This window comes from Pristiophorus japonicus, chromosome 15, assembly GCF_044704955.1.
Source record: "Pristiophorus japonicus isolate sPriJap1 chromosome 15, sPriJap1.hap1, whole genome shotgun sequence".
Classification (NCBI taxonomy): Eukaryota; Metazoa; Chordata; class Chondrichthyes; family Pristiophoridae; genus Pristiophorus; species Pristiophorus japonicus.
Window position 1 is genome coordinate 128,440,049 of NC_091991.1, and position 24,545 is coordinate 128,464,593.

Sequence of the window (24,545 nt, forward strand, 5' to 3'; positions counted from 1 at the left end):
CAAAGCTTACTATTTGAAGTGGCCTCATTGTATTGTTATGGTCAAGGTCGAAACAGCACCGAGACAATCACACTGCAGTTTTGGGGCTACCTTAACAAAAATGGCAGCATGATGCTGATATCTCTCCACTGAAGAAACTCAATTGTTGGATAAAAATAGACGACAGCCTTCAGAGAATTATTTTACTTAAAGGTTTGTATTTGAAAATAATTGCGGGTGCATATTTGGTAGTGCAGTTTTCATTCCACGGAGATCAGAAAAAATAAACTTTTCTAAACTGCTCTTCTTCTCACTCTCTTGGTGATGAATTTAAATTGATAACCCCTTGTCATTGAGTCCCCAACCAGTGGAAATGGTCTTTCCCTATTCATTCTTAAAGCCATTCATAATTTTAAGTACCCCTATTAAACTTTTAACTCCAGATGGTCAAGAACAATGAGAAAAGGGTGGTGATCAGTACATTTATCGAACATAAAAAGATTGAGGAAAAAATTAGATCAAAAAAAACACCAACAATCCCTGAAACTGTATGTAACCAGATAACTGGGCATGTACACTTAACTTTCATCACAATTAGAGATATAAATATATATATATTCATCTCCCAGATATAATTTATCATGGGGAAAAGGTTTGGAGTATTTTGGCACGTTTGCTCCTCAGTTTTGATAAATAGGAACAAAATATTTATGGTCCTAAAATGTTTATGGGGCTTTCAATTTGAAGATTAAATTTGTAGCCTCATTGAAAGCTTTTCAGTGGCTCAGATCTGCAAGGGCTTAGAAATGGCAACAGAAAGATAGAGGGTTAAATAAAATATGTCACGCTATAAATAGAAATGAAATACTTTTTACAGTTTTACAATATAATGAAATCTTTCTCTGCTCTGTGTTAGGTAAGAGTGAAATCTTTCAAGAAGCCTGCCACAAAGAGGCCAGGACTCAGTTAATTGTTTCCGACCTTCTGACAAGATTTGGGATGACTGGCAAGCATGCAGCTGGGAAAAGAAAATGTGTTTTTTTGTCATTTCATCCATGGCAACTCATTTGTTACTTCTATTGGTTGATTATTCCCATGATATGTTCGTCTGATAATAAATCAACTCACTCAAAAGCAACACATTTTTTTTTAATTACATGAGCCTAGAAATTAATATTTGTGATATAAATATACAAAAGCTTAATGACATTCTTTTGTCTGCTATTTGAACAGAGGTGATAACTAGTTAAAAACAAAATAAATGTGCTAAGTTATTGCACACTAAAATTACAAACAGCCATTTCTAGGGTGTAGATAAATTAATTTTCCCCAGTGTGAAATCTATGAAATTACATTAGAAGTATGAAAGATAGGCCTTCTATATTGCTTAGTTATCTCATTCACACAATAATCAGACTGTAATCGATAATAACAGATTATAATCGGGCCATTAATTTGCAGTTTTTGTAGTCAAATAGATGACATTGCAGAATACAATCCCCAAACACCAGTAAAAATCCTGGCATCCCATCTAATAAAAAGTCAGTCACTGTAAACCAGTATTATGGTGCACTCAGGTGAGATGGTGAAAAGGAGATCATGATGCATATTTCTCCACAGCAGCTGGAATCCCCAAAACCTAAGATCCAGAGCTAATTTCCAAATCTGGCATGGAAGCCCTTAATTCAACCGAGAGGAGCAGCCACATGCAGGAACAATTTCTTGTAGGCATACCTGAAATTAATTTGGGCAAATATTTTTTTTTAAAGAATTTTTTAATGCATGTTATTTTTAGCCCTATATAAAAGTTCGAAGCAGAGGAAGATACAAGGCAGTGAGGAGCAAACAGTGCAGTGATTTGGTTTTGGCTCTAGAACAGAGCTGTCACAGGCAGGACAGGTCAAATGGCTTCCTCTGTGCTGTGAACTTCGATGGATTTGTGACTCGAGTGAAGAAGGATAACGCCATCCAGATCTGGCATAAAGAAATTATGGGCCCAAGTTCCTGGACGGCCATTTCTCGCGCCACAAAGTGCGCCTAAAAAAAACTTACCTATTCTCCGGCTCCCTGCAGGCCCTCTGGAGCTGGGCGCGGCGCAGCATGAGCTGTGGGAGGCGGAGCCAGGTCCCTGCGCTGAAAACAGTGCCGGAACCTCTGCACATGCGCGCTACAGTGGGCGCACATGTGCAGTAGCTCCAGGCGCCCAAAACTGTGGGAGGGGCCCGAAGCACGCAGCTCCTAGCCCTGGCCGAATGGCCTCACTGGGGTTGTGTGGATAAGGCTCCTCCCACCGGACCCGACCCAACCCCCGCTCTCCTCCGCCCCCTCCCCCCCCGGCGACTCGACCTCTGCTTCCCCCCGCCCCCCGGCGACCCAACCTCCGCTTCCCCCCGGACCTCCGCGACTCTCTCTCTCCCCCACCCCCCCACACACGACCTCCGCAACTCTTCTCCTCCCCCCACCCCCGACCTCCGCGACTCTCCCCCACCAGGACCTCCGCGACTCTCCCCCACCAGGACCTCCGCAAACCCCCCGCCCCCCCCGGAGACCCGACGCCACCTACCTGTAAATCCAGCCCGAAGTATTGGGCCCAGCCGTTCAGCCTCCTTCTCTCCCTCCTCTCTCCTTCCCTCCCTCCCTCCTTCCTCTCTCCTTCCCTCCCTCCCTCCTCTCTCCTCTCTCCTTCCCTCCCTCCCTCCTCCCCTCCCTTCCTCCTCTCTCCTTCCCTCCCTCCTCTCTCCTTCCCTCCCTCCATCCTCTCTTCCTCCCCCCCTCTTCTCCTCCCCCCTCCTCACCTCCTCCCCCCTCATCTTCCCCCTCCTCCCCCCCCCTCCCCTCCTCCCCCCCACCCTTCCCCTCCTCCTCCCCCCCACCCTTCCCCTCCTCCTCCCCCCACCCCTCCCCTCCTCCTCCCCCCACTCTCCCCCCCCCCTCCTCCTCCCCCCCACCCCTCCCCTCCTCCCCCCACCCCTCCCCTCCTCCCCCCCACCCTCCCCCTCCTCACCCCCCCACTCCTCACCCTCCCACTCCCCCCCTCCCCCTCCTCCCCCCCCACTCCCCCCCACCCTCCAAAGTGTAGACAAGGTTTTTTCGAACGTACAAAAATCTTCACTTACTCCATTCTAAGTTAGTTTGGAGTAAGTTTTCGCTGCCTCAACTTTGAAAACAGGCGTAAGTGGCCGGACACGCCCCCTTTTAAAAAAAAAAATTCTGTTCCAAAGTGAAACTGTTCTAACTGACTAGAATCGGAGCAAACTAAATGCTGAGAATTCAAATTTCTAAGATACTCCATTCTAAACCAGTTGCTCCAAAAAAACAGGAACAACTCAGGCCGAAACTTGGCCCCTATGAGTGTAATGTCATAGGTTTGTTTTCTCCTTCTTTCTAGATGTTCATTGGTACCTTTTGGCTGCTTATTGCTCAAAAATATTTTAGGCATTTGGTGTCAACAGTCAACTGTAATTTGTTCCTTCTTTAATGAATATATTTGAGTCAATGAGGCACGTGTTCTATACACTTTCCATATGTGACACTTTTAAGCATAACATACATTTCCCATATCTTACGCTAGACACTACTTTTAATTATACAGGGCTACCATGTGCACAACGGGTCCTGGTACTATGGCAATATTAAAGAAGTCTTTTCATATTTGCTTGCAATGATTGGATAGGAAATATACAATACACTAATATTACTGAAATTATAAAAATAACATTTTTGCAATGTTATCACAATGATCAAATCACATTACAGAGCAGGTTCAGTTGTTTTTCCTGAATTACCAAAAAGATTGCTGCTACTTGGTATTGGGCTGTCTTTACTATTTACACAATTACACAGAAACCAGGATTTCAAACAAAGATAAACTTTATTTTCCACTGTGATGGCAGCAGAGCTCCATCTTACTTCATATCAACATTTCTGTATATTAGATTTTTAGTACTACCAAGTGTGGTAAATGGAACACAATTAGTTGTTTCTATTTTCTTTGTCTTCAGTGCTGGTGTGTAAACAATACACAACGCTGCCTAGCATTAACTGGCTGATGAAAGAAGGGGAGCCCATCTATCTTTATCAGTTCAAAGTTGTTCGGCCAATATCTCAAGTTTATAAAATTATAATACTTTGCCACAGAGAGGAGACAGCCATTGTTTTCATCATACAAGGATGCATAGACTCAATTGAGAAATTCTAAAAAAGCATTCTAAAACTCCAAAACACTCTTATTTTTAAGTCAGGGTAAATAAGTATGTAAGTTTAGCATTGATTTTGTTCCGAATTTATCCTGATAATACAGTCCAGGGTGGTGTTTTTCCACAAAGCAGAGAGGACAGAATTGCACAGTGCGACTTTCAGCACAAGGTATCTCAGTAAAAGGGAAATTATTATTCCTGTAGCATGCCATTGGCATTCATAGCAGATAATCTTGCAGAACATCCTCGAGGAGCTAGTGAGGGAAGGGCGGGAAAGCAAGAGCTACATGCTTACACCATGCGCACCTTGTAAATCAAATGACATTGAGGGGGAAGTGGGATGTGAGAAGGATAATGTCTGAGGATAGATACCAGCATCTTGTATCTTTTCAGACCTGCTGCTGGCCAAAGACTCAGCCATGCCCCTGCCAAGAATGGCCAACACCATCTCCTCCATGGGGGTGAGGTGAAGCTAGGAATGTGAGATGTGCCTCATGTTTGGTACAGATTGTTGGTAGATGAGTGATGGGGGCGGGTGAGGGTCTCGTGCAATGAGCGTGCAATGGTCTAGTGCTGCAGTTGGTAGGAAATTACTTTTAAATATGTATTCACTGACCTTGACCAGTTGTCTGAGGTCATAAAGCTTCTTCGGGCACTGGAGTCAGGTCATGGGGGTGACACTGCTAGCAGCGACGGCCTCGGTGATCTGGTCCCACATTGTTTTTTCTGGAGGGCCCCCTGACTCCTATGGGTAGAGGACCTCTCTTGCAGTGCTGATCCCCTGCACAAAGCTGGAGTGCTGCTTGCAAGACCTTGGGCCCTCATTCCCTGGCTTGTTGAACCATTTGTGTTAGTGCTGAAGCCAAAGCACTTTTACCATTTTTTTATTTGCGGAAAGCAGTTCAGCTTTAAGAGCCGAAGACTACTATTTTGGGATTATTTTTAATGTTTTATTCAGAAGGCAGTTATGCTCCAAGGGCTAAAGATTGCCTATTTTTAAATGATTTTTATTTTATTCATTTTAGAAGGCAGTTCCCCTTTAAGGGCTCGAGATGGCTTTCTAAAATAACAGATTAGCTGCCTCGCTCCAGGAACACTATGGCCGAGCTACATTGGGCCTTCTGCTGAGACTACCACCCAAAACAGTGCATTATAATGCAGATTTTGCGCTGCGCTAATATAAATTAGTAGGTAGCATGAAAATACAGGTGCTGCCTGCACTATTTTAACGGGCGGCCGCTAACTTCGGCCCGCGGTGGCACCGGTAAGTTTTCAGCCTACTCGAATTTCTAAGCCAAAAATCCTGGAATCACTTAGATGCCACAGTGGGGGAATGTAGGGCCTGGATGGATGAACTAGATGGCCTCCCTAAACTGTAATTATCTGATCGTAATCAAAAAGGTAGTTCAGACAAAACAGCTAAGTGGAGCGTTACAGGTTTGTGAAACTTGCTGGAAAAAGGCACATTAGTAATAGAAAATTTGACAAGCAAAACTGAAAAATCAAGGGTTTTTCTGAGATATAAATCAACTACACATTGCTGCTTCCTCTACTGAATCACCTCACAACATTTAAGTCTCCAGTTAGATTCTTGAGAAAACAATTAAAAACATGGACTAAAGAATTATAGTTCTGAATTAAATTAGTAGCTGGGGATTGAATACCTTTGTTAGTTCCAATAGAACAGCCTGCAATTTTCAATTTAATTAAATTACAAAATCACTATAGAAGGCTTTGTGGTTTTGTAGAACCAGAGATTGACAACACAAGAGGAGGCCATTCAGCCCACTGTGCTATGCCAACTCTTTGCTAGAGCAACCCTAAACTAAACTTACTCCTCTACTCTTTCTCCATAGCTCCGTGTCTTGTTTGGCTTCAAATATTCATCCAGTTTTTACCTTTTAAAGATGCAATAATCTCTACCTCAACCATTCCTTGTAGCAAAACATTCCATGTTCCAACAACCCTCTTTGTAAAGAAAATTCTCTTAGCTTCTCTCCTCATTCTCCATGACAAATTTGAATTGATTTGTCATTGATTCTTCAGAGGAAATAATCTTTACCCATTCATTTTAATGAAAACCCCTCATAATTTTAAGGACTTCTGTTAAATCTTCTCTTCTCTCCTACAAAGGGAAACAGTCCCAGTATTTCAAATCTCTCCTCAGAACCATAGTTTCCCATCGATGGCATCACCTTTGTGAATCTATGCTGTATGCTCTCTGTTGCTTTATTATGGGTGACGAAAATTCCACACAAGGTGAGGCCTAACCAATGTTTTGTACACACTTATCATCATTACTTCTTTACTCTTGTACTCTCTGTCCCATTCATACAAATTGAAAATGCTGCTGGCCTTATTTAATAGCTCTATCCATCTCTTAGATCTTTCTATTTATCTAGCATGTTTCCATTGATTATATACCAAAATCCTCAGTTCCTCCTCAGAAATATTCACATTAAATTGCATTTGCCACCAATCTGCTCATTTCACTATCCTAACTCCGTCTCACTTTTGCCAAACCCCCTACTTTTGTGTCCTGACCAATATCTATCCCTCAATCAACATAAAAACAGATTATCTGGTCATTATCACATTTCTGTTTGTGTGAGCTTGTTGTGCGCAAATTGGCTGCCACATTTCCTACGTTACAACAGCGACTACACTTCAAAAGTACTTCATTGGCTGTAAAGCGCTTTGCGACATCCGCTGGTTTTGAAAGGCGCTATTCTATAAATGCAAATCTTTCCTTCTTTCGTTTTACTTTTGTGTCAACAAATTTTGAGATTGTGTTCCTTATGTCCACAGACATTTTATTTAAATTATTATATCAAATCCCAACCTATTTAAATAAGAACCTCGTTGGGTCCAGGCTATATTGGATACTTCCCAGGCCTCTGCACAATTTATATATTTAAAGCTGAAAAACTACATAGAATTTATATTATTGAAACAAGTCATTTGGCCCAACAGGTCTATGCCAGTGTTTATGCTCCACACGAGCCTCCTCCCATCTTACATCATCTCACCCCATCAATATATTCTTCTATTCCCAATAGTGGATAATCAAGGGGCTATAGGGAGGGAAGAACTTAATACAATCACTATCACTAAAGAAGTAGTACTCGATAAAATAATGGGACTAAAAGCAGACAAGTCCCCTGGACCTGATTCCTAGGGTCTTTAAAAAAGTGGCTGCAGAAATAGTGGATGCATTGGTTGTAATCTACCAAAATTCCCTGAATTCTGGGGAGGTCCCAGCAGATTGGAAAACTGCAAATGTAACGCCCCCATTTAAAAAAGGCAGACCGAAAGCAGAAGACTATAAATCGGTTAGCCTAACATCTGTCGTTGGGAAAATGCTGGTCCATTATTAAGGAAGCAGTAACAGGACATTTGGAAAAGCAGAATTCAATCAAACAGAGTCAGCATGGTTTTATGGAAGAGAAATCATGTTTGTCAAATTTGCTGGAGTTCTTCGAAGATGTAACGAGCAGAGTGGATAAGGGGGAACCAGTAGATGTGATGTATTTGGATTTCCAGAAGGCATTCGATAAGGTGCCTTATAAAAGGTTACTGCACAAGATAAAAGTTCATGGGGTTGGGAGTAATATACTAGCATGGATTGAGGATTGGCTAACTAACAGAAAACAGAGAGTCGAGATAAATGGGTCATTCTCCAGTTGGCAAACGGTAACTAGTGGGGTGCCGCAGGGATCGGTGCTGGGGCCTCAACTATTTACAATCTATATTAATGACTTGGACGAAGGGACCGAGTGTAATGTAGCCAAGTTTGCTGATGATACAAAGATGGGTGGGAGAGCAAATTGTGAGGACACAAGAAATCTGCAAAGGGATATAGGCCTACAACCTCCACTTTGGTGCTTATCGCCCAAAAATGGGCGTTATTTCCAGTGTGGGTGGTAAAAAACGGTTTTCAGATCGGCAGCTTCTTGCCCATTCTCAAAACACCTAGTTTACATTTTTGAAAATGGGCGTTACCGCGAGCGATATCAAATGGACGGTAGCGTTAAATTTTTTTGACCTTCTGCCGTAAAGTATGGCAACGCCAATTCCTGCGATTCAGGAGATCAAGGGTCATCATGACATGCGCAGAAGATGGGACAGAGAGAGAGGGAGCTCAGACCACTGAAAGTGTGTGTGGCTGTGGTGTGTGCTTGTTTGGCCGTTATGGGAGGAACAACGGCAATTCACCAGCAGCACAAAGTCCACTAAGCACCAAGAACATAGTTGGCACCGAGTTTTTGTCCAACAAATAAGATATAATATGAAGAGATGGAGCTGGTAGCCAGGAACACTGGTGGCAGAGGGCTCCCAGTGGTCCCGGAGTGCTGCACTGCACCCCAAGATGACGCACCCTCATTACTAACAGCAACATCTTGCTAATGGCTCGGAGCACGCTCCCACCGCGGGACCGTCCTCTCCCATATCCATCCAAGCAGCGCTTCGGCCGTCACAGCCCCCCCCATCCCCCACAATGAAGCATCGCCTGAGGACCTTCTCTTCGGCCAGGCGGGTTGGAGTCAGGAGGGGAAGGGGAAGGGGTAGAAGGTTTGTAGATTTCAGACTAATGTTCGGTTTAAATGTTTTTTTATTTAAAACCTTGTCGTACATTGGCTCAGATAGCTGCATCATTACATGCTGGTGATTCCTTATCAGAGAGTATAATCACACTTAACTTCAATCAACTTTAACTGTCACCAAGGTGATGCCCACCATTGATGTATGACCTGCACATCCAGCGGTGTGTCAGCCTTGTAAATAACACCAAGGCTCTTGCAGCTGACGTAAGGCTCTTGCAGCTATCATGCCACCATGGGCCCTTTCATGCGGTCTACAAGGGAGCGGGGGCATGGCTTCAGCGTCAGCCTGATTGTCTGGCCCGATGTCAGCGTCCGCCTCCTTGTCCTCCTCTTCCTCTCTGGTGAGGTGGACTGTCAAATTCATCAGGCAATTCTTGTCCCCTCCTGATAGCCAAGTTGTGCAGCATGGAGCACACCACCACGAACTGAGCTACCTGCTCAGGGTGATATAGGAGCTCGCCTCCCGAGTGGTCCAGGCATCTAAAGCGCTGCTTCAGCACTCCAATGGTTTTCTCCACAATATTGCGAGTTGCTCTGTGGCTCTCGTTGTATCGCCTCTCGGGCTCGGTGTGGGTGTCACGCAGGAGGGTCATCAGCCAGGTGGCGAGGCCATATCCTTTGTCCCCAAGCATCCAGCATTGACCTTGTGGCTGATTGTTAAACAAGTCAGATACAGTGCTCTCACGCAGGATGTGAGCATCATGGATGCTGCCCGGAAATTGAGCATTCACTGCCAGTATAATTTGCTGGTGGTCGATAACCAGTTGGACATTCAGGGAGTGGAATCCCTTGCGGTTCCTGAAAACCTCAGCATCCTGAAAAGATTCCTGCATCGCAATGTGCGTGCAGTCTATTGCTCCCTGCACCTTGATGAAGTTTGCAATTCTGGAGAATCCTAGAGCCCTCTCACTCTGTGCCTCCCTGGTCATAGGGAAGCTGATCAAGTGCCTCCTGCATGCGTACAGGGCTTCAGTGACCTGTCTAATGCAGTGATGTGTGGCATGCTGAGAAAGTCTGTAGATATCGACAGCTGTAGCCTGAAAAGAACCCGAGGCGTAGAACGACAGTGCCGCGGTGACTTTGACCTTGATGGACAGTGCAGTACTGATGGTGTTGGCAGGCTACAGATCTGCCCTTATCAGCTGGCATATCTCAGTGATAACCTCTTTGTGGAAGCGCAGTCTCCGAAGGCAGGTGGTGTCGGGCAAGTTGAGGTAAGAATGCTTCGCCTTGTACTTGCGGGGTTGTAACGTCTGGTCCTCCTCATCTGTCTGTCACTTCGTACATTGGGCACATAATGCAGTGGAGCATTCCTTTGGCGATGTCGAGTCTGCTGCATGTATTTGGTCACCAAGAGAGGGTGAGAAAGGACAGGCCCTCTCTCTTTTCCACCGATTGATCGCAAACAAGGAATGTCCCGACGAACACACCTCTTCAATTCCAATCGGTCACAATGTGGTCAAGATGTTTTTAGAGATGTTCACATCAACTCCAACGACCTGCAGAGTATATCCGAACTCCGCCGAGGTTGGAGCACAGCAGCCTTTTAAAGGACGTGACATGTGATCCACAACATGGCATCCATAACGCTGTGATTCGTCCCGGTTAGTTCCACTTTTTGTGGGCAGTTTTTTGAGCGAGCGATACTGTGGGCAATATGTATGTGAGGTGGTGAAATTGATGATGGGCAATCTCCATGGCCGCTAGTTTGGGTAAATATGCTCTTTACGACAAAAAACAGTGGGCGGGCGTTAATGTTGAATCTCGGCGTTAATTCCGTGCATAAAGTAATGCTGGCCGATATTATGGGCGTTGAATTCGCCCATTCTGCTGATTCCACCCAAAAAAAAAGTGGGCGGGTGGTAATATTCTTTCTTGGCGTTAAGCACATGGGGAAAGTAACGCTCGCCGATAAGTTTCCGAAAAATGCCTGCCAGTTTCAATTTTGTGCCAAAAAGGACGATATATGGGCGTTATACATCATTTCAGCGGTAAAATGGGTGTTAAGTGGGCATTAAGCAGGCAAAAAAAGTGGAGGTTCTAGCCCATAGACAGGATAAGTGAGTGGGCAAAAATGTGAGGTTATCCACTTTGGCAGAAAAAATAGAAAAGCAAATTATAATTTAAATGGAGAAAAATTGCAAAGTGCTGCAGTACAGAGGGACCTGGGGGTCCTTGTGCATGAAACACAAAAAGTTAGTATGCAGGTGCAGCAAGTGATCAGGAAGGCAAATGGAATGTTAACCTTTATTGCAAGGGGGATAGAGTATAAAAGCAAAGAAGGCCTGCTACAACTGTATTGTACAGGGTATTGGTGAGGCCACACCTAGAGTACTGAATACAGTTTTGGTCTCCATATTTAAGGAAGGATATACTTGCATTGGAGGCTATTCAGAGGAGGTTCATTAGGTTGATTCCGGAGATGAACGGGTTGACTTAGGAAGATAGATTGAGTAGGTTGGGCCTATACTCATTGGAGTTCAGAAGCATGGGCTCAATTTTGGCCAGGAGTTGCTCCGTTATTTTGGAGTAATTTGATTTTTCTAGCATAACTTAAAAATCCCCATTTCCCCCAATCAATTTGCACCAGTGTAGCTGAGTTAGATACGATTTTTTTAGGTTAGTTTTTTTTCTCAGAAGGGGGCATTACATAAGAACATAAGAACGTAAGAATTAGGAACAGGAGTAGGCCATCTAGCCCCTCGAGCCTGCTCCGCCATTCAATCAGATCATGGCTGATCTGGTCGTGGACTCAGCTCCACTTACCCGCCCTCTACCCGTAACCCTTAATTCCCTTATTGCTTAAAAATCTATCTATCTTTGACTTGAAAACATTCAATGAGCCAGCATCAACTGCTTCCTTGGGCAGAGAATTCCACAGATTCACAACCCTCTGGGAGAAGAAATTCCTTCTCAACTCGGTTTTAAATTGGCTCCTCCGTATTTTGAGGCTGTGCCCCCTAGTTCTAGTCTCCCCCACCAATGGAAACAACCTCTCTGCCTCTATCTTGTCTATCCCTTTCATGATTTTAAATGTTTCTATAAGATCACCCCTCATCCTTCTGAACTCCAAGGAGTAAAGACCCAGTCTACTCAATCTATCATCATAAGGTAACCCCCTCATTTCTCGAATCAGCCTAGTGAATCGTCTCTGTACCCCTTCCAAAACTAGTATATCCTTCCTTAAGTAAGGTGACCAAAACTGCACGCAGTACTCCAGGTGCGGCCTTACCAATACCTTACACTGTTGCAGCAACACCTCCCTGCTTTTGTACTCCATCCCCTTTCGCAATGAAGGCCAACATTTGCCTTCCTGATTACCTGCTGCACCTGCAAACTAACCTTTTGGGATGAAAAACACAAAAAAAAAACCAAAAAAAGAAAAAAAGGGCCTTGTAAATGTCTGGTGTGTCACCCAGGTCGGGTGGCACGGTTTAATGTTTTATGTTTTTGCAGGTAGACTCTAAAAGAGTTTCATGCACAAGGGCCAATTGTGGAGCAGTGGAGGCGTGTCCTGCACAGTAGGAGCTGAGCTGCAGTGAGGAGAGCAGCTACCAACCTTAGCTCCTGCCTGGAAGGCCTGGAGTGAGTCCTGAGACCAGCCCAGGAAGAGAAGGAAGGAAGGGGCTTCACCACCAACTTTCACCCAGAGGGAGAGGAGGAAAAAAGAAAACTTTTACTCACTTTTACCATTTCTACAAAGAGTTGGAGAGAGGGGGAAAGACCAAAACAACATCCAGTGTGGAAGGAGGGAGACTCTACCGTTCTACAGGTGGGTGTGGGTGCATTTCCCAAAAAGACTTTGTTATATCGGTGGGGGGAGGAAAGAAGACCACTGAGGGCCGGAACATCGCGGGCGGTGTGTGTGTGTGGAAGTGTGTGTGGGGGCCTTGCTTACAACTAGGCCCCCCCCACAATTGAACCCCCCCCCTCCCAATTGCCTAGCCTGGGATAGCTGGAGCTACCAGGCTGAAGATTTTTATTTACCACTTATTTTAACATCATTAGGAGTGTGTGCCTGGTGGCTCTAGCTGCCCCAGGTGAAGACATCTTCTCCCCTCACCCGAAGACCATCCCAAAGACTATTTTGTGTTTTACCATCTGGAGATTGCACCCACCCATAGCTGCGAGGGGAGACCTGCCCTCGCAGTTCCCCCCCCCTCTCTCTTTCTCTGTTACTCTCTGTTTCTCCCCTCTCTCTCTGAGAGCCCTTTTCCTCCCAAATTGATAAAATAAAAAACAATTGAGACAACTGAGCAGAGGGAGCAAGGCCCCTCCCCAATTGCCAACTAGGGGAGAGGTGTGCCTCGTTAAGAGCTCCTCTGCTCAGTCTATATACGAGGCCAATTAAGACCATTAAGGCCTGTGACTTTGGGGTGGGTGTAGCCCTTAAAGGGACCACGTGATGGCGACCCCATCCACGCCGGTGGCGAGGCCAGCAAGAACATATGCGCAGGCGGTGTCCACATCCACGGCACCTCCTGCGCCACCCGCTGCTCTGCCACCTTTTCAACTAATCACGAAAAAACACGGGGTCAAGAGCTACACTCACCCCACAATGACCATCGAGGAGTGCGTGCGGGCGATGGCTGGGGTAGTCGGCCCCTCGGCCATTGTCGCAGCCTCCAAGATGTCTGGGAAGGCCGTGTTCTTCCTGGGGTCGGAGCGGGTGGTGTCCCTCGCCCTCGAAAAGGGGCTCACGGTGGGCGGGACGTTCCTGCCGGTGGACCCTCTCGAGGCCACCGCGCAGAGGGTCATCGTGTCAAACGTCCCGCCCTTTGTTCCCGCTGAGCTCCTCCTCCCTCACCTACACCAACTGGGGGAGGTAAGGTCAGGGATCAACCCCATACCGCTCGGCCTCAGGGAGAACAGCCTGCGCCACGTGTTCTCCTTCCGCCGCCAGCTCTTTGTCCAGCTGGCGCGGGAGGATACGACGGAAGGGCACTTCAATGTGGTGCACGAGGGGACTGCCTACCGCGTCTTCTGGACGTCGGACGGCGTGCGGTGCCATGCCTGCAGGGAGGTGGGGCACGTTCGCAAGAACTGCCCTGCCTCCAAGGCCGCCAAACCACCGAGGGCGGCCAAGGCTGGCGCCGCCGCCACCCCTCCCCCTAGTAGCGTCCGCGTGCCGGGAGCTGTGGGTGCGCGGGCATCGCCGGGGGCCTTTGCTTTCACGGCCTCTGGCGGGGAGGAGGGAGAGAGTCCGATCGGAAAGAAGGCGCAGGGGAAGGCGAAACATCCCGAGGCGGGTCCCCTCGGTGCGCCAGACAGCTTGAACACCGCGCTCAGCCCAACCCAGTCACCGGCGAGCGCGGGGTGCCCTGAGCCCATGCCTGAGCCCTTGACCAATACCACAGAGGGGCTCGGGCGCGGGCAAGAAAAGGAAAAGGGGGGGGTGGAGCGGGAGGCCTCGGCAGACATGGAGGTCTCCCTGCCTCCGCGCGCCCCCAGGAACAAAAGGAGGCGCGGCTCCGATGAGGCGGAGGGGGAACAACATCCCTCCGCGGAGGAGTCGGTGCCCGCCGCGTGTCCCGCGTCCCCAACCAGCGCCCCCAAGCTGCGCTGTAGGCGAGAGGAGTCTGTCCCCGGGGAGGGTGAGACAATCGAGGCTGCCCAGCCTCTGCCTCCCGGGGATGGCGTGGAAGATCTGCCTGTCGTGGGGGGCGTGGGGCCAGCGGAGGAATGCATTGCCGCCGGGCCGGGCGTCCCGGGGACTGAGGCGGGCGGGGCCGAAAAGGCCGAACCTGAGCCCGCCCAGCTATTAATCAACTTCCCCCGGGAGTCGCTCGACCCGGCAGAAAATGAAATTCAGGATTTTAATGACACTGTAAATGCTGGGCCGGGGGTGGCAGCGGGGAGGGGGAGGAACACCCACCCTCGCCCCTTACTTTGGAGCTGGAGCACTTGGGGAGCCTGGGGATTTCCTATGGCCGGGTCTCTCCTTGTTCCCCGGTTCCTGGGGCGGAGGGGGAACCCCTTCCGCTGTCGTTTCCCGACCCAGCACCGTTTTTAAAAGAGCCCAGTGGGGACTCCTCTGCCGACGATCCTGGGGGTGGGATCGGGGCAGAGCCAGGGCCGGTTGGAGCGGCCAGGTCATTTGCCGTACCTTGTGCGGTCGATGGGCCGGTTGCTGGCGGCCACCTCCCGGAGGAGGACGGGGACTCGGTGGGGGACGCGGGAGAAGAACTAGAGACCACCGCCAGGGAGGTGGTGGATCTGCTCGCGGCCGCCGCTGAGGCCGTCCTCATTCCTGCAAAGGAACTCCGGGACTTTTTGGCCGGGGTCGCTGCGACCAAGCCCGACTGGCCCTGGAAAAATGGTCCGAGCCAGAGCTGATCAAGGGGTCCGTCCGCGCCGCCGCTAAAACCTTGGCCGCGGGCGGGCCCTTGACAAAGGAGCAACACCTTGAGCTGCGCGAGCTCGAGGGAAAACTCGCTGGGCTGCGGAGGGAGCTGAGTTCAACAAAAGACTCCGCTCCCTCCCCCACAATAGGTTAAGGTAGAGGTTGCACTATGCTTTTGCCATGAAGATAACCATAGCCAGCCTCAACATCAACGGCGGCAGAGGGGCACGCCGTAGATTTGACAATTTTTCGCTCCTGCGGGAGGGGAAATATGCGGTGTGCTTCCTGCAAGAAACCCACACCGTTCCGGGAGACGAAGCCACGTGGCTCCTGGAATGGCAAGGAGAGGTCCGCATGAGCCACCTCACCGCCATTTCTAGTGGGGTGGCCATCTTGCTGGGCCCGCATTTTCAGCCGGAGATCTTGGGGGTCGAGGAGCCCGTGCCAGGCCGCTTGCTGCACGTAACGGTTCGCCTGGGGGACGTGCCGCTCCATCTCGTGAACGTGTACGCCCCTCAGCCCGGCCCGCAGCAAACGCGCTTCTTTGAAGAGGTGTCCGCTCTTCTTGGCTCCGTCGACGTCGGCGACTGCATTGTCCTCGGGGGGGATTTTAACTGCACCCTCGAGGCGAGGGACCGCTCCGGTGCCCCGCAGTGCATGACGGCGATGGAGAAGTTGAGGGACCTGGTCGGGTCCTGGCGAAATCTCCACCCCGACTCCAGCGCCTTTACTTGGGTGAGGCCTGGAGTAGGATGGTCTAGAGTCGACCGCCTTTACGTGTCTCGGGCGTACGTTTCCTGCGTCCCGGCGGCCTCCATGCGGCCGGTGCCGTGTTCGGACCACCACCTGGTGTGGGCGGAGCTCGCTTCGCTCCGCGCGAGGACGGGGTCCGCGTACTGGCACTTTAACAACCGGCTGCTGGAGGACGTGCGGTTCCAGGACTCGTTCCGTCGATTCTGGTCCGACTGGAGAAGGAAGCAGGGGGGGCTTCCCCTCCTTGAGGCTATGGTGGGACGTGGGCAAGGATCACGTCCGCGTCTTCTGTCAAGAGTACGCGAGGGGGTCGACCAAGAGGCGGTCGGCCAGAGTCGGGCGCCTAGAAAAAGAGGTGCTCGACCTGGAAGCCCGTCTCGGTCAAGTCGTCCAGGACCCGGCCCTGCGGACGGTGTACGAAGCGAAGAAGGCCGCGCTGAAGGACCTGCAGCTCGTCGGGTCCCGAGGCGCGTTCGTGAGGTCGCGGATCCGGTTCCTGCGGGATCTGGACCACGGCTCCCCCTTCTTCTACTCGCTGGAAAAAAGGCAGAGTGTCCGTAAGCAGCTCTTGACGCTGCTGGCCGACGACGGCTCTCTCGTCTCGGATCCGGAGGGCGTCAACAACAGGGCCCGTGAATATTACGGGGCTCTGTTCTCTCCGGATCCGTCCAGCGAGGAAGCGCGTAGAGTTTTGTGGGAGTACCTGATGAAGGTCAGCCCGGAGGGCACCGAAAATCTGGAAGCTCCGCTAAGCCTGGCGGAGCTGACCGGTGCCCTCGACCGGCTCTCGAGGGGAAAATCCCCGGGGCTGGACGGGCTGACCGTGGAGTTCCACAGGGCATTCTGGGACATCCTGGGGGAGCGACTACGCGCGGGTCCTGGGGGAAAGTCTGGCGACCGGGGAGATGCCCCTCTCTTGGCGCAGGGCAGTCATCGTCCTGCTGCCTAAGAAGGGCGATCTCCGCCTCCTTAAGAACTGGCGCCCGGTCTCCCTCCTCAGCACGGACTACAAAATCTTCGCCAGGGCGATGTCTGCTCGCCTTGGTGCCGTGCTGGACCACATGATCCACCCCGACCAGTCCTACACGGTCCCGGGCCGGACAATCCACGATAACATCCATCTGGTCCGGGACCTCATCCATTGTTCCCAGGAGGCTGGTCTGTCGGTCGCCTTCCTATCCCTCGACCAAGAGAAGGCGTTCGACAGGGTGGATCACGACTATCTGCTCGGAACTCTGCGCGCTTTCGGGTTCGGGACGCATTTCGTCGCCCGGATCCGACTTTTGTACGCCGCCGCGGAGTGTCTGATTAAGGTTAACGGGTCCTTGACGGCGCCCCTTCGCTTTAGGAGAGGGGTGCGCCAGGGATGCCCCATGTCCGGCCAGTTATACGCCGTTTGCGTGGAGCCTTTCCTGCGCCTCTTGCGGACGAGGTTGACGGGACTGGCTCTGCAAGGGCCGGGCGTGGAGGTCGTCCTCTCGGCTTACGCCGATGACGTGCTCCTCGCGGTAGAGGATCCCGCTGACCTGCGGAGGATGCGTGAGTGCCAGGAGATTTACTCGGCCGCGTCCTCCGCCAGGATCAACTGGGAGAAATGTTCCGGACTCCTGGTGGGTCAGTGGCGGGTGGACTCCCTGCCGGAGGAGCTCAGGCCTTTTGCCTGGAGCACGACCCATCTCCTCTATCTGGGAGTCTACCTTAGCCCCGACGAGGGAGCCTGGCCGGCGAACTGGCAGGAGCTGGAGGCCAAGGTCGCCGCTCACCTAGGGCGCTGGACAGGACTGCTCCGAGTGCTGTCCTACAGGGGTCGAGCGCTAGTCATAAACCAGCTGGTGGCCGCAATGTTGTGGTACCGGCTGGTCACTTTGACCCCTCCCCCTGCGTTTGTCGCCAAGATACAGAAGAAGCTGGTGGACTTCTTCTGGAACAACAGGAAGCACTGGGTCTCTGCCGCGGTCTTGAGTCTCCCGCTTGAGGAGGGCGGTCAGTCGTTGGTGTGCGTCAGCGCCCAGCTCGCGACTTTCCGTCTTCAGACCCTGCAGAGATACCTTTACGTCGAGCCCCCTCCTCGGTGGTGCGCTCTGGCGACGTATTTCTTCCGCCAGCAGCGCGACCTCAACTACGACACGCAGCTCCTGTTTGTGAACTTGGGGGGTGTCAGGACCGCCCTCCGGGAGCTGCCTGTCTTTTACAGGGACCTCATCAGGGTCTGGAACAAAGTCTCCACCAAGCGCAGCTCTCCGCCGGCTGGAGTGGCGGCTGTCCTGCAGGAGCCGCTGCTCGGGAATCCGTACCTCCACGACCGAGGTTTTATGTGGCGGTCGGAAGAGAGGGCTGTGGCTGGTGAGGTGACCAGGGTCAGGGACCTGCTCGATGGCGGAGGAGCGGGCTGGATAGCGCCAGACACGCTGGCGCGGCGCCTAAATTCTGCCAACGTCCGCCACGCGGCCGATGCCATCGAGTCGCTATAAACAGCTCTGGGCCCTGACTCCGTTAGGTGCATCGAGGAGGCTCAAGCACGTGGGGAGATCCCGTCCGAACTGACCCCCGTCCGGACGGAATTCCTCATCGGCGCCAAACCCCGGAACCTCCCTCGGGGGCCGGCGCCTCACAACTTGAGCCGCCTCGGGGAAATCCCCTCCGTGCCTTTCAGTTCCGCGCGGAGGGGTTTCTTGTACGGGCTGCTCCTGCACACTCTCAACTTTGCCATCCTCGCCTGCCGTCCGGACACGCCATGGCGTACCATCTTGCCGTCCGGAGGAGGCGGGGGTCCCCGATGGAGGACACTCTACGCAGGGGTCCTCCCACTATTCATCGGGGACTTGGCCTGGAGGGTGGTGCACGGAGCAGTGCCGTGCAACAAATTTTTAAGCCGGTTCACGGACTCCCAGGCCGCCTGCAATTTCTGCGGTCTGGAGGAGTCCGTGTTCCATGTTTTTATTGAGTGCACAAGGTTGCAGCCCCTGTTCCATTATTTGATGGGGCTGCTCCTGAAATTCTGGCTGCACTTCAGTCCCACTCTCCTGATCTTTGGGCACCCTGTGCGGAGGGGAGCGGGTAGGTCCGAGGGCCTCCTCGTAGGACTGCTCCTGGGCACGGCCAAGGGTGCCATCAGCCGGTCCAGGCAGCGGGCGGTCGAGGGGGTCGTTCAACCTGACTGCCTGCCTCTCTTCCGCTCTTACATCCGGTCCAGGGTGTCCTTGGAGATGGAGCACGCGGTGTCCACCGGTACGCTCGCGGCCTTCCGCGAGAGGTGGGCACCGGAGGGACTGGAGTGCATCATCACGCCCGGCAACCAAATTTTAATTTGATTTTACGTTTTAAAGTTTAATTTGTTTTAATTGCCGGTGCTTTTAGTGTCCCCTTCCCTTTTATAGGGGACACTGGAAAAATGTGATTTCAGCACCCCAAAAAAAAACCCAAAAAAAATGAAAAACACAAAAAAAAAAGGAAAAAAGGGCCTTGTAAATGTCTGGTGTGTCACCCAGGTCGGGTGGCACGGTTTAATGTTTTATGTTTTTGCAGGTAGACTCGAAAAGAGTTTCATGCACAAGGACCCCCAGGTCCCTCTGCACCACAGCATGTTGTAATTTCTCCCCATTCAAATAATATTCCCTTTTACTGTTTTTTTCCCCAAGGTGGATGACCTCACACTTTCCGACATTGTATTCCATCTGCCAAACCTTAGCCCATTCGCTTAACCTATCCAAATCTCCTTGCAGCCTCTCTGAGTCCTCTACACAACCCACTTTCCCACTAATCTTAGTGTCATCTGAAAATTTTGTTGCACTACACTCTATCCCCTCTTGTAGGTCATCTATGTTTATTGTAAACAGTTGTGGTCCCAGTACTGATCCCTGTGGCACACCACTAACCACTGATTTCCAACCGGAAAAGGACCCATTTATCCGGACTCTCTGCTTTCTGTTCGCCAGCCAATTCTCTATCCATGCTAATACATTTCCTCTGACTCCGCGTACCTTTATCTTCTGCAATAACCTTTTGTGTGGCACCTTATCGAATGCCTTTTGGAAATCTAAATACACCACATCCATCGGTACACCTCTATCCACCATGCTCGTTATATCCTCAAAGAATTCCTGACCTTAGACCAGTAGCTGTAGAATGCCAAGTGTCACCCTGTTATATTGTCTTTACCTGCAAATCACATTCCATCCAATCATACATACGTGTGCAGAACTCTGCTCCCCATTCATATTTTGAAAATATGGCAGGAGTGGCTATTTAGTCTAAGTATTTGTCCAGAAAGCCCAATAGACTTGTTTTTTTTTAATTCTCAAGATGTGGACTACACTGGCAAGGCAGTCACTTATTGCGCATCACCAGTTGCACTTGAGAAGGTGGTGGTGAGCTTTCTTCTTGAACTACTGCAATCCATTTGGTAAAGGTGCTCCCACAATTCTGTAAGATAGGGAGTTCCAGGATTTTGACAAAGTGACAATGAAGCAATGGTATTATATGTCTAAATCAGGATGGTGTGTGATTTGGAGTGGAGCTTGGAGGTGATGGCCCACGAACCTGCTGTGGAGTTCGGAGTTTCGAAGATGCTGTCGAAGAAACCGTGGCAAATTGCTGCAATGCATCCTGTAGATAGAGCACACGTCTGGACAAGTGGATAATATTCCATCACACTCCTCATTTGTGTCTTGTTTGCGGCGTTGGGGAGTCAGGAGCTGAAGAACACCCAGACTCTGACCTGCTCTATCAGCCATTGCATTTTAAAACAGCTTCTCTGTGTATTAGAGTTACCTCGCAGCGGGAACAGACAGCCTCCCGATAGAGGATTCACACAGCTTGCCCAATATCCCCAAAGTTATGCAACAATTTTGCATGGGTCTGCAAACAAAACGGGAACGCGGCAAGTTGCGGCAGAACTTCAGCCTTAAACAACCTTAGCATAAAAGTTACGAAGAGTAGATGAACCCAATATTACAACAAAGTGCATGTCAGTGGCATATTAAATGGAATGTGTTGCCGCAATCCTGAGACCCTCGGGTTACATTGCCAGAGACAGACCAGAACTTTTCACGTGTGCACCACCTGAGGGCCAGGACAGGAATCATTTATTGCTAAAACCCGCCGAGGCTGGAGCCTGCACTTCCCTGCGCCGTCCCCCGCGCTGCTCTTCTCACACTCCTACCTGCGCATATCTCATTCCACAGGTTCTGCTCGGGCCGTTTTCCGATCAGCTTCGCCATTCTGGCTACGTCCGTTGCTAGGCGACGACCCCAATGACCCACCGCGCAACGCGCGCCGCAGGTGAAAGGGCGCTTCACATCCGGGGCACCGGGTGAACACGTGTGTGTATGAGTGGCGCGAGGGAAGGCCTGAGTCTTATTTTCATTCCCTGGTCTCAACAGGTGAGAGCTCTTTCCGAATGATTATGACGGGGAAAGAGATCGATTGTTTTATTTATTTAACTGTAAAAGTGTTACTCAGTTCGCTTTAGATAAAGCTGTACTTTTTAGAACAGTATCAGCCGTGGTTCGGTGGGTAGCACACTCGCTTCTGTAGTTAGAAGGTTGTGGGTTCAAGTTCCTCTCCAGGGACTGGAGCACATAAATCTAGGCTGACACTCCAGTGCAGTGCTGAGGGAGTGTTGCACTGTCGGAGGTGCCGTCTTTCGGTGTGATGTTAAACTGAGGTCCCACTTGCCCTCTCAGGTGGACGTAAAAGGTGCTATGGCACTATTTCGAAGAGAAGGGGAGTTATCACTGGTGTCCTGCCCAATATTCATCCCTCAACCAACACAACTAAAATAGATTATTTGGTCATTATCACATTTCTGTTTGTGGGAGCTTGCTGTGCACAAATTGCCAAGTTTCCTACATTACTACACTTCAAAAGTGCTTTGGGACATCCGAAGATTGTGAAAGGCACTATTTAAATGCAAGTCTTTTCTCCTGTGAGAACAAGCACTGCGGATACATAAGAACATAAGAACTAGGAGCAGGAGTAGGCTATACGGCCCCTCGAGTCTGCTCCTCCATTTAATACGATCATGGCTGATCCGATCATGGACTCAGTTCCACTTCCCTGCCTGCTCCCCCTAACCCCTTATTCCCTTATCGGTGAAGAAACTGTCTATCTCTGTCTTAAATTTATTCAATGCCCCAGCTTTCACAACTCTGCGGCAGTGAATTCCGCAGATTTACAACCCTCGGAGAGAAGAAATTCCTCCTCATTTCAGTTTTAAATGGGTGGCCCCTTATTCTAAGATTATGCCCCCTAGTTATAGTCTCCCCTATAGTGGAAAAATTCTCTCTGCATCCACCTTGCCAAGCCCCCTCATAATCTTATACATTTAGATTAGATCACCTCTCATTCTTCTGAGGCCCAACCTACTCAATCTTTCCTCATGTCAACCACCTCATCTCCAGAATCAACCAAGTATACCTTTTCTGAACTGCCTCCAAAGCAAGTATATCCTTTTGTAAATATGGAAACCAAAACTGTATGTTTATATGAAACTGCATTGTGGATAAAATTAATTTTTTTTTGTCGGGGCACTTGTTTATAATGTTTAAAAACAAATTGGGGTTGCTATTTTCTCTGCATTGTTCATCTGCCTTTAAAATACTTTGGTGCAGTGATTATAATAAAGCAATATAATAGCATGAACTGGATGCATATTGATAATTTTCTAGGAAATACAAAGTTTTAGGTCATGACACTAAGGTAACATTGGTATATTTAAGAATTCATAAGTTGAACAGAAATCTAAAATATGTTTAATATGTGTAATATTTGTTCTGCATGTAAATAATTATACCATCCCAACCTCTGGCCTAGTTTTAAGTAATAATGTGGTCAGTTTCTATTTTGGACTTTCCATTATGTAATGAACAACATGACCCATGCTGTGGCATAACAATTGTTCTTGTTTATAATCATTTGTGTCATTCTGTATAAACTCCAAGGCTGATCTTATTTTTGTTTTACAAATGATGCAAAACAACTCTGATGTTAATTGTGAAATCTAAGAACTGGAATTTAGTGGGACGAAAATTGCGAGGCCTTGCAAAAGCTGGTTCCCGGGGCGCGATGCACATGTGCCGAAAACTAGCTTTTACAATCTGTCAAAATATCTTTAGACAAATTCTATGCATTCCCAGGAGAAGGACATCTGCGTGGCAGAGATTGGGCTATTTTCCCAACTAGTGCCCAGCTAATTTCCTTCAAACTTTTATGCCTGGTAAAAGCAGGCACAGAGCTTTTACCAGTGTAACACTTTTAAACCATAAAAAAAAATGTAATCATTCATTTTTATATTAAAAACCCTGTCTATTAAGATAAGTTTATTTTTAAGCCTATTAAAACACTTTTTTTAAATTGAAAATATATTTTTTTCTAAAACATTAAATTTCAATTAATGTTAAATATGTAAGATGTTTTTTTTTAATTTATTCTGCTGTGTTTCTTGTTTTAGGGGGTTATTCTCATTGATAGCAATTGGAACTAGTACAAGCAGAGTTCCCATTTTTATCAATGAGAATACTAGATACAGCTGTAGTCATTGGTGGTCTAGACCCATGTGATTCCAGCAGATGCGTTCGTACGTGGAAGACATATTCCCGTATGCTGTGCAGTGAATGAAGGCCTCAGACCGGAATCCTACGTTCCTATGGGACCAACGGGTAATTTCGTTAGGGATCAGGGGCTTTCATACGAAGGAAGCCTCCAACCTCAATTTTCAGTCCAGTATCTTGTTTCAATTAAGGGCTGCTGTTTGGTGTGGTAGTATAACCCACATTCTCTATTTTACAAACAAACCTATGAACAGATAGGTAAATCATTTGGTTCATTTATCAGTTGCAGTATGACACAAATTGGTAATGGTCACACAATCTTTACCTTGGAATTAAAGCAAATCTATTTTCTGAAACATTAATCCAAAGCCCATAACAAATTTGGTGAAATATTCTTATGATAACTCATTTACTCCAGTATTAATTTATAATCCATAGAAGCAAGCCTCAGTAAAACAAAAAAAAAATGCTCTCCCGCAGGCACAAAGAGATAAGACAGAAAAACCTCAGTAACAATGAAAATGGCAAATCTTTTGTTAGATCTTAATATAATCTCCATTTTAAAAAAAAACTTAATTTGAAGGCTCATCAGGCATAGCAATCAGACAGTGGATAGTTTCCATACCTTCAGAGAATTGCCCATTTAACAGTTAGGTCATGTAACAAATTACATTCTCCTATTGCAGAACAACAAGCTGCAAAAGCAGTGTTCATTCCTGGATGAGCCGAAGCCTATTTTTTCCCCTCATTTTTCTTTTGATCTGTTCTTGATGTGAAAGGTCTTCCTCATCAATGATGATTTTCTTCCCTTTCCCTGGAATTTCCTTCCTCAAGGAGCAGATAGGCCTTTTGCATGACTGATTCAAGAATACAACAAAAGGCTTATCTGCTCATAGAGGCAAAGCACGTACAGGAAATCTTCCTGCATTAAGAACATCTATTATTAGGAGGAATGAGTTCTTGCTGTCCATCATTTCTTATCATGGGTCACCTTGGAAGCACATCTGGAATAAACTCTTCAATCTTTGACAATGTCAGCTTGACTCAGTTGTTTTATATCTCTGTGTCAGAAGGTTGTACGTTCAAGTCCCACTCCAGGAATTAACCACATAGGGCCCAA

At 48.7% G+C, this 24,545-nt stretch overlaps 2 protein-coding genes across 11 annotated transcripts in view; one reads left to right on the top strand and one right to left on the bottom strand.

Moving 5' to 3' along the window:
• Window positions 1–21,122, bottom strand: part of iqck (IQ motif containing K) — a 285,097-nt gene extending 263,975 nt beyond the window's left edge. For all 3 annotated transcript variants that reach the window (XM_070900905.1, XM_070900904.1, XM_070900903.1), the window contains exon 1: window positions 21,037–21,122. In XM_070900905.1, coding sequence (XP_070757006.1) covers window positions 21,037–21,051 — 15 coding nt within the window. In that variant the 5' untranslated portion in view covers window positions 21,052–21,122. The remainder of the gene's footprint in view (window positions 1–21,036) is intronic.
• Window positions 21,123–21,167: 45 nt separating this feature from the next.
• LOC139281033 (lysine-rich nucleolar protein 1-like) overlaps window positions 21,168–24,545 on the top strand; it is a 47,686-nt gene continuing 44,308 nt past the window's right edge. For 7 of the 8 annotated variants that reach the window (XM_070900907.1, XM_070900908.1, XM_070900911.1 and 4 more), the window contains exon 1: window positions 21,180–21,256. In XM_070900907.1, coding sequence (XP_070757008.1) covers window positions 21,203–21,256 — 54 coding nt within the window. In that variant the 5' untranslated portion in view covers window positions 21,180–21,202. Of the gene's footprint in view, window positions 21,257–24,545 lie in introns of all 8 variants that reach the window. The other variant, XM_070900912.1, reaches the window with a different exon arrangement.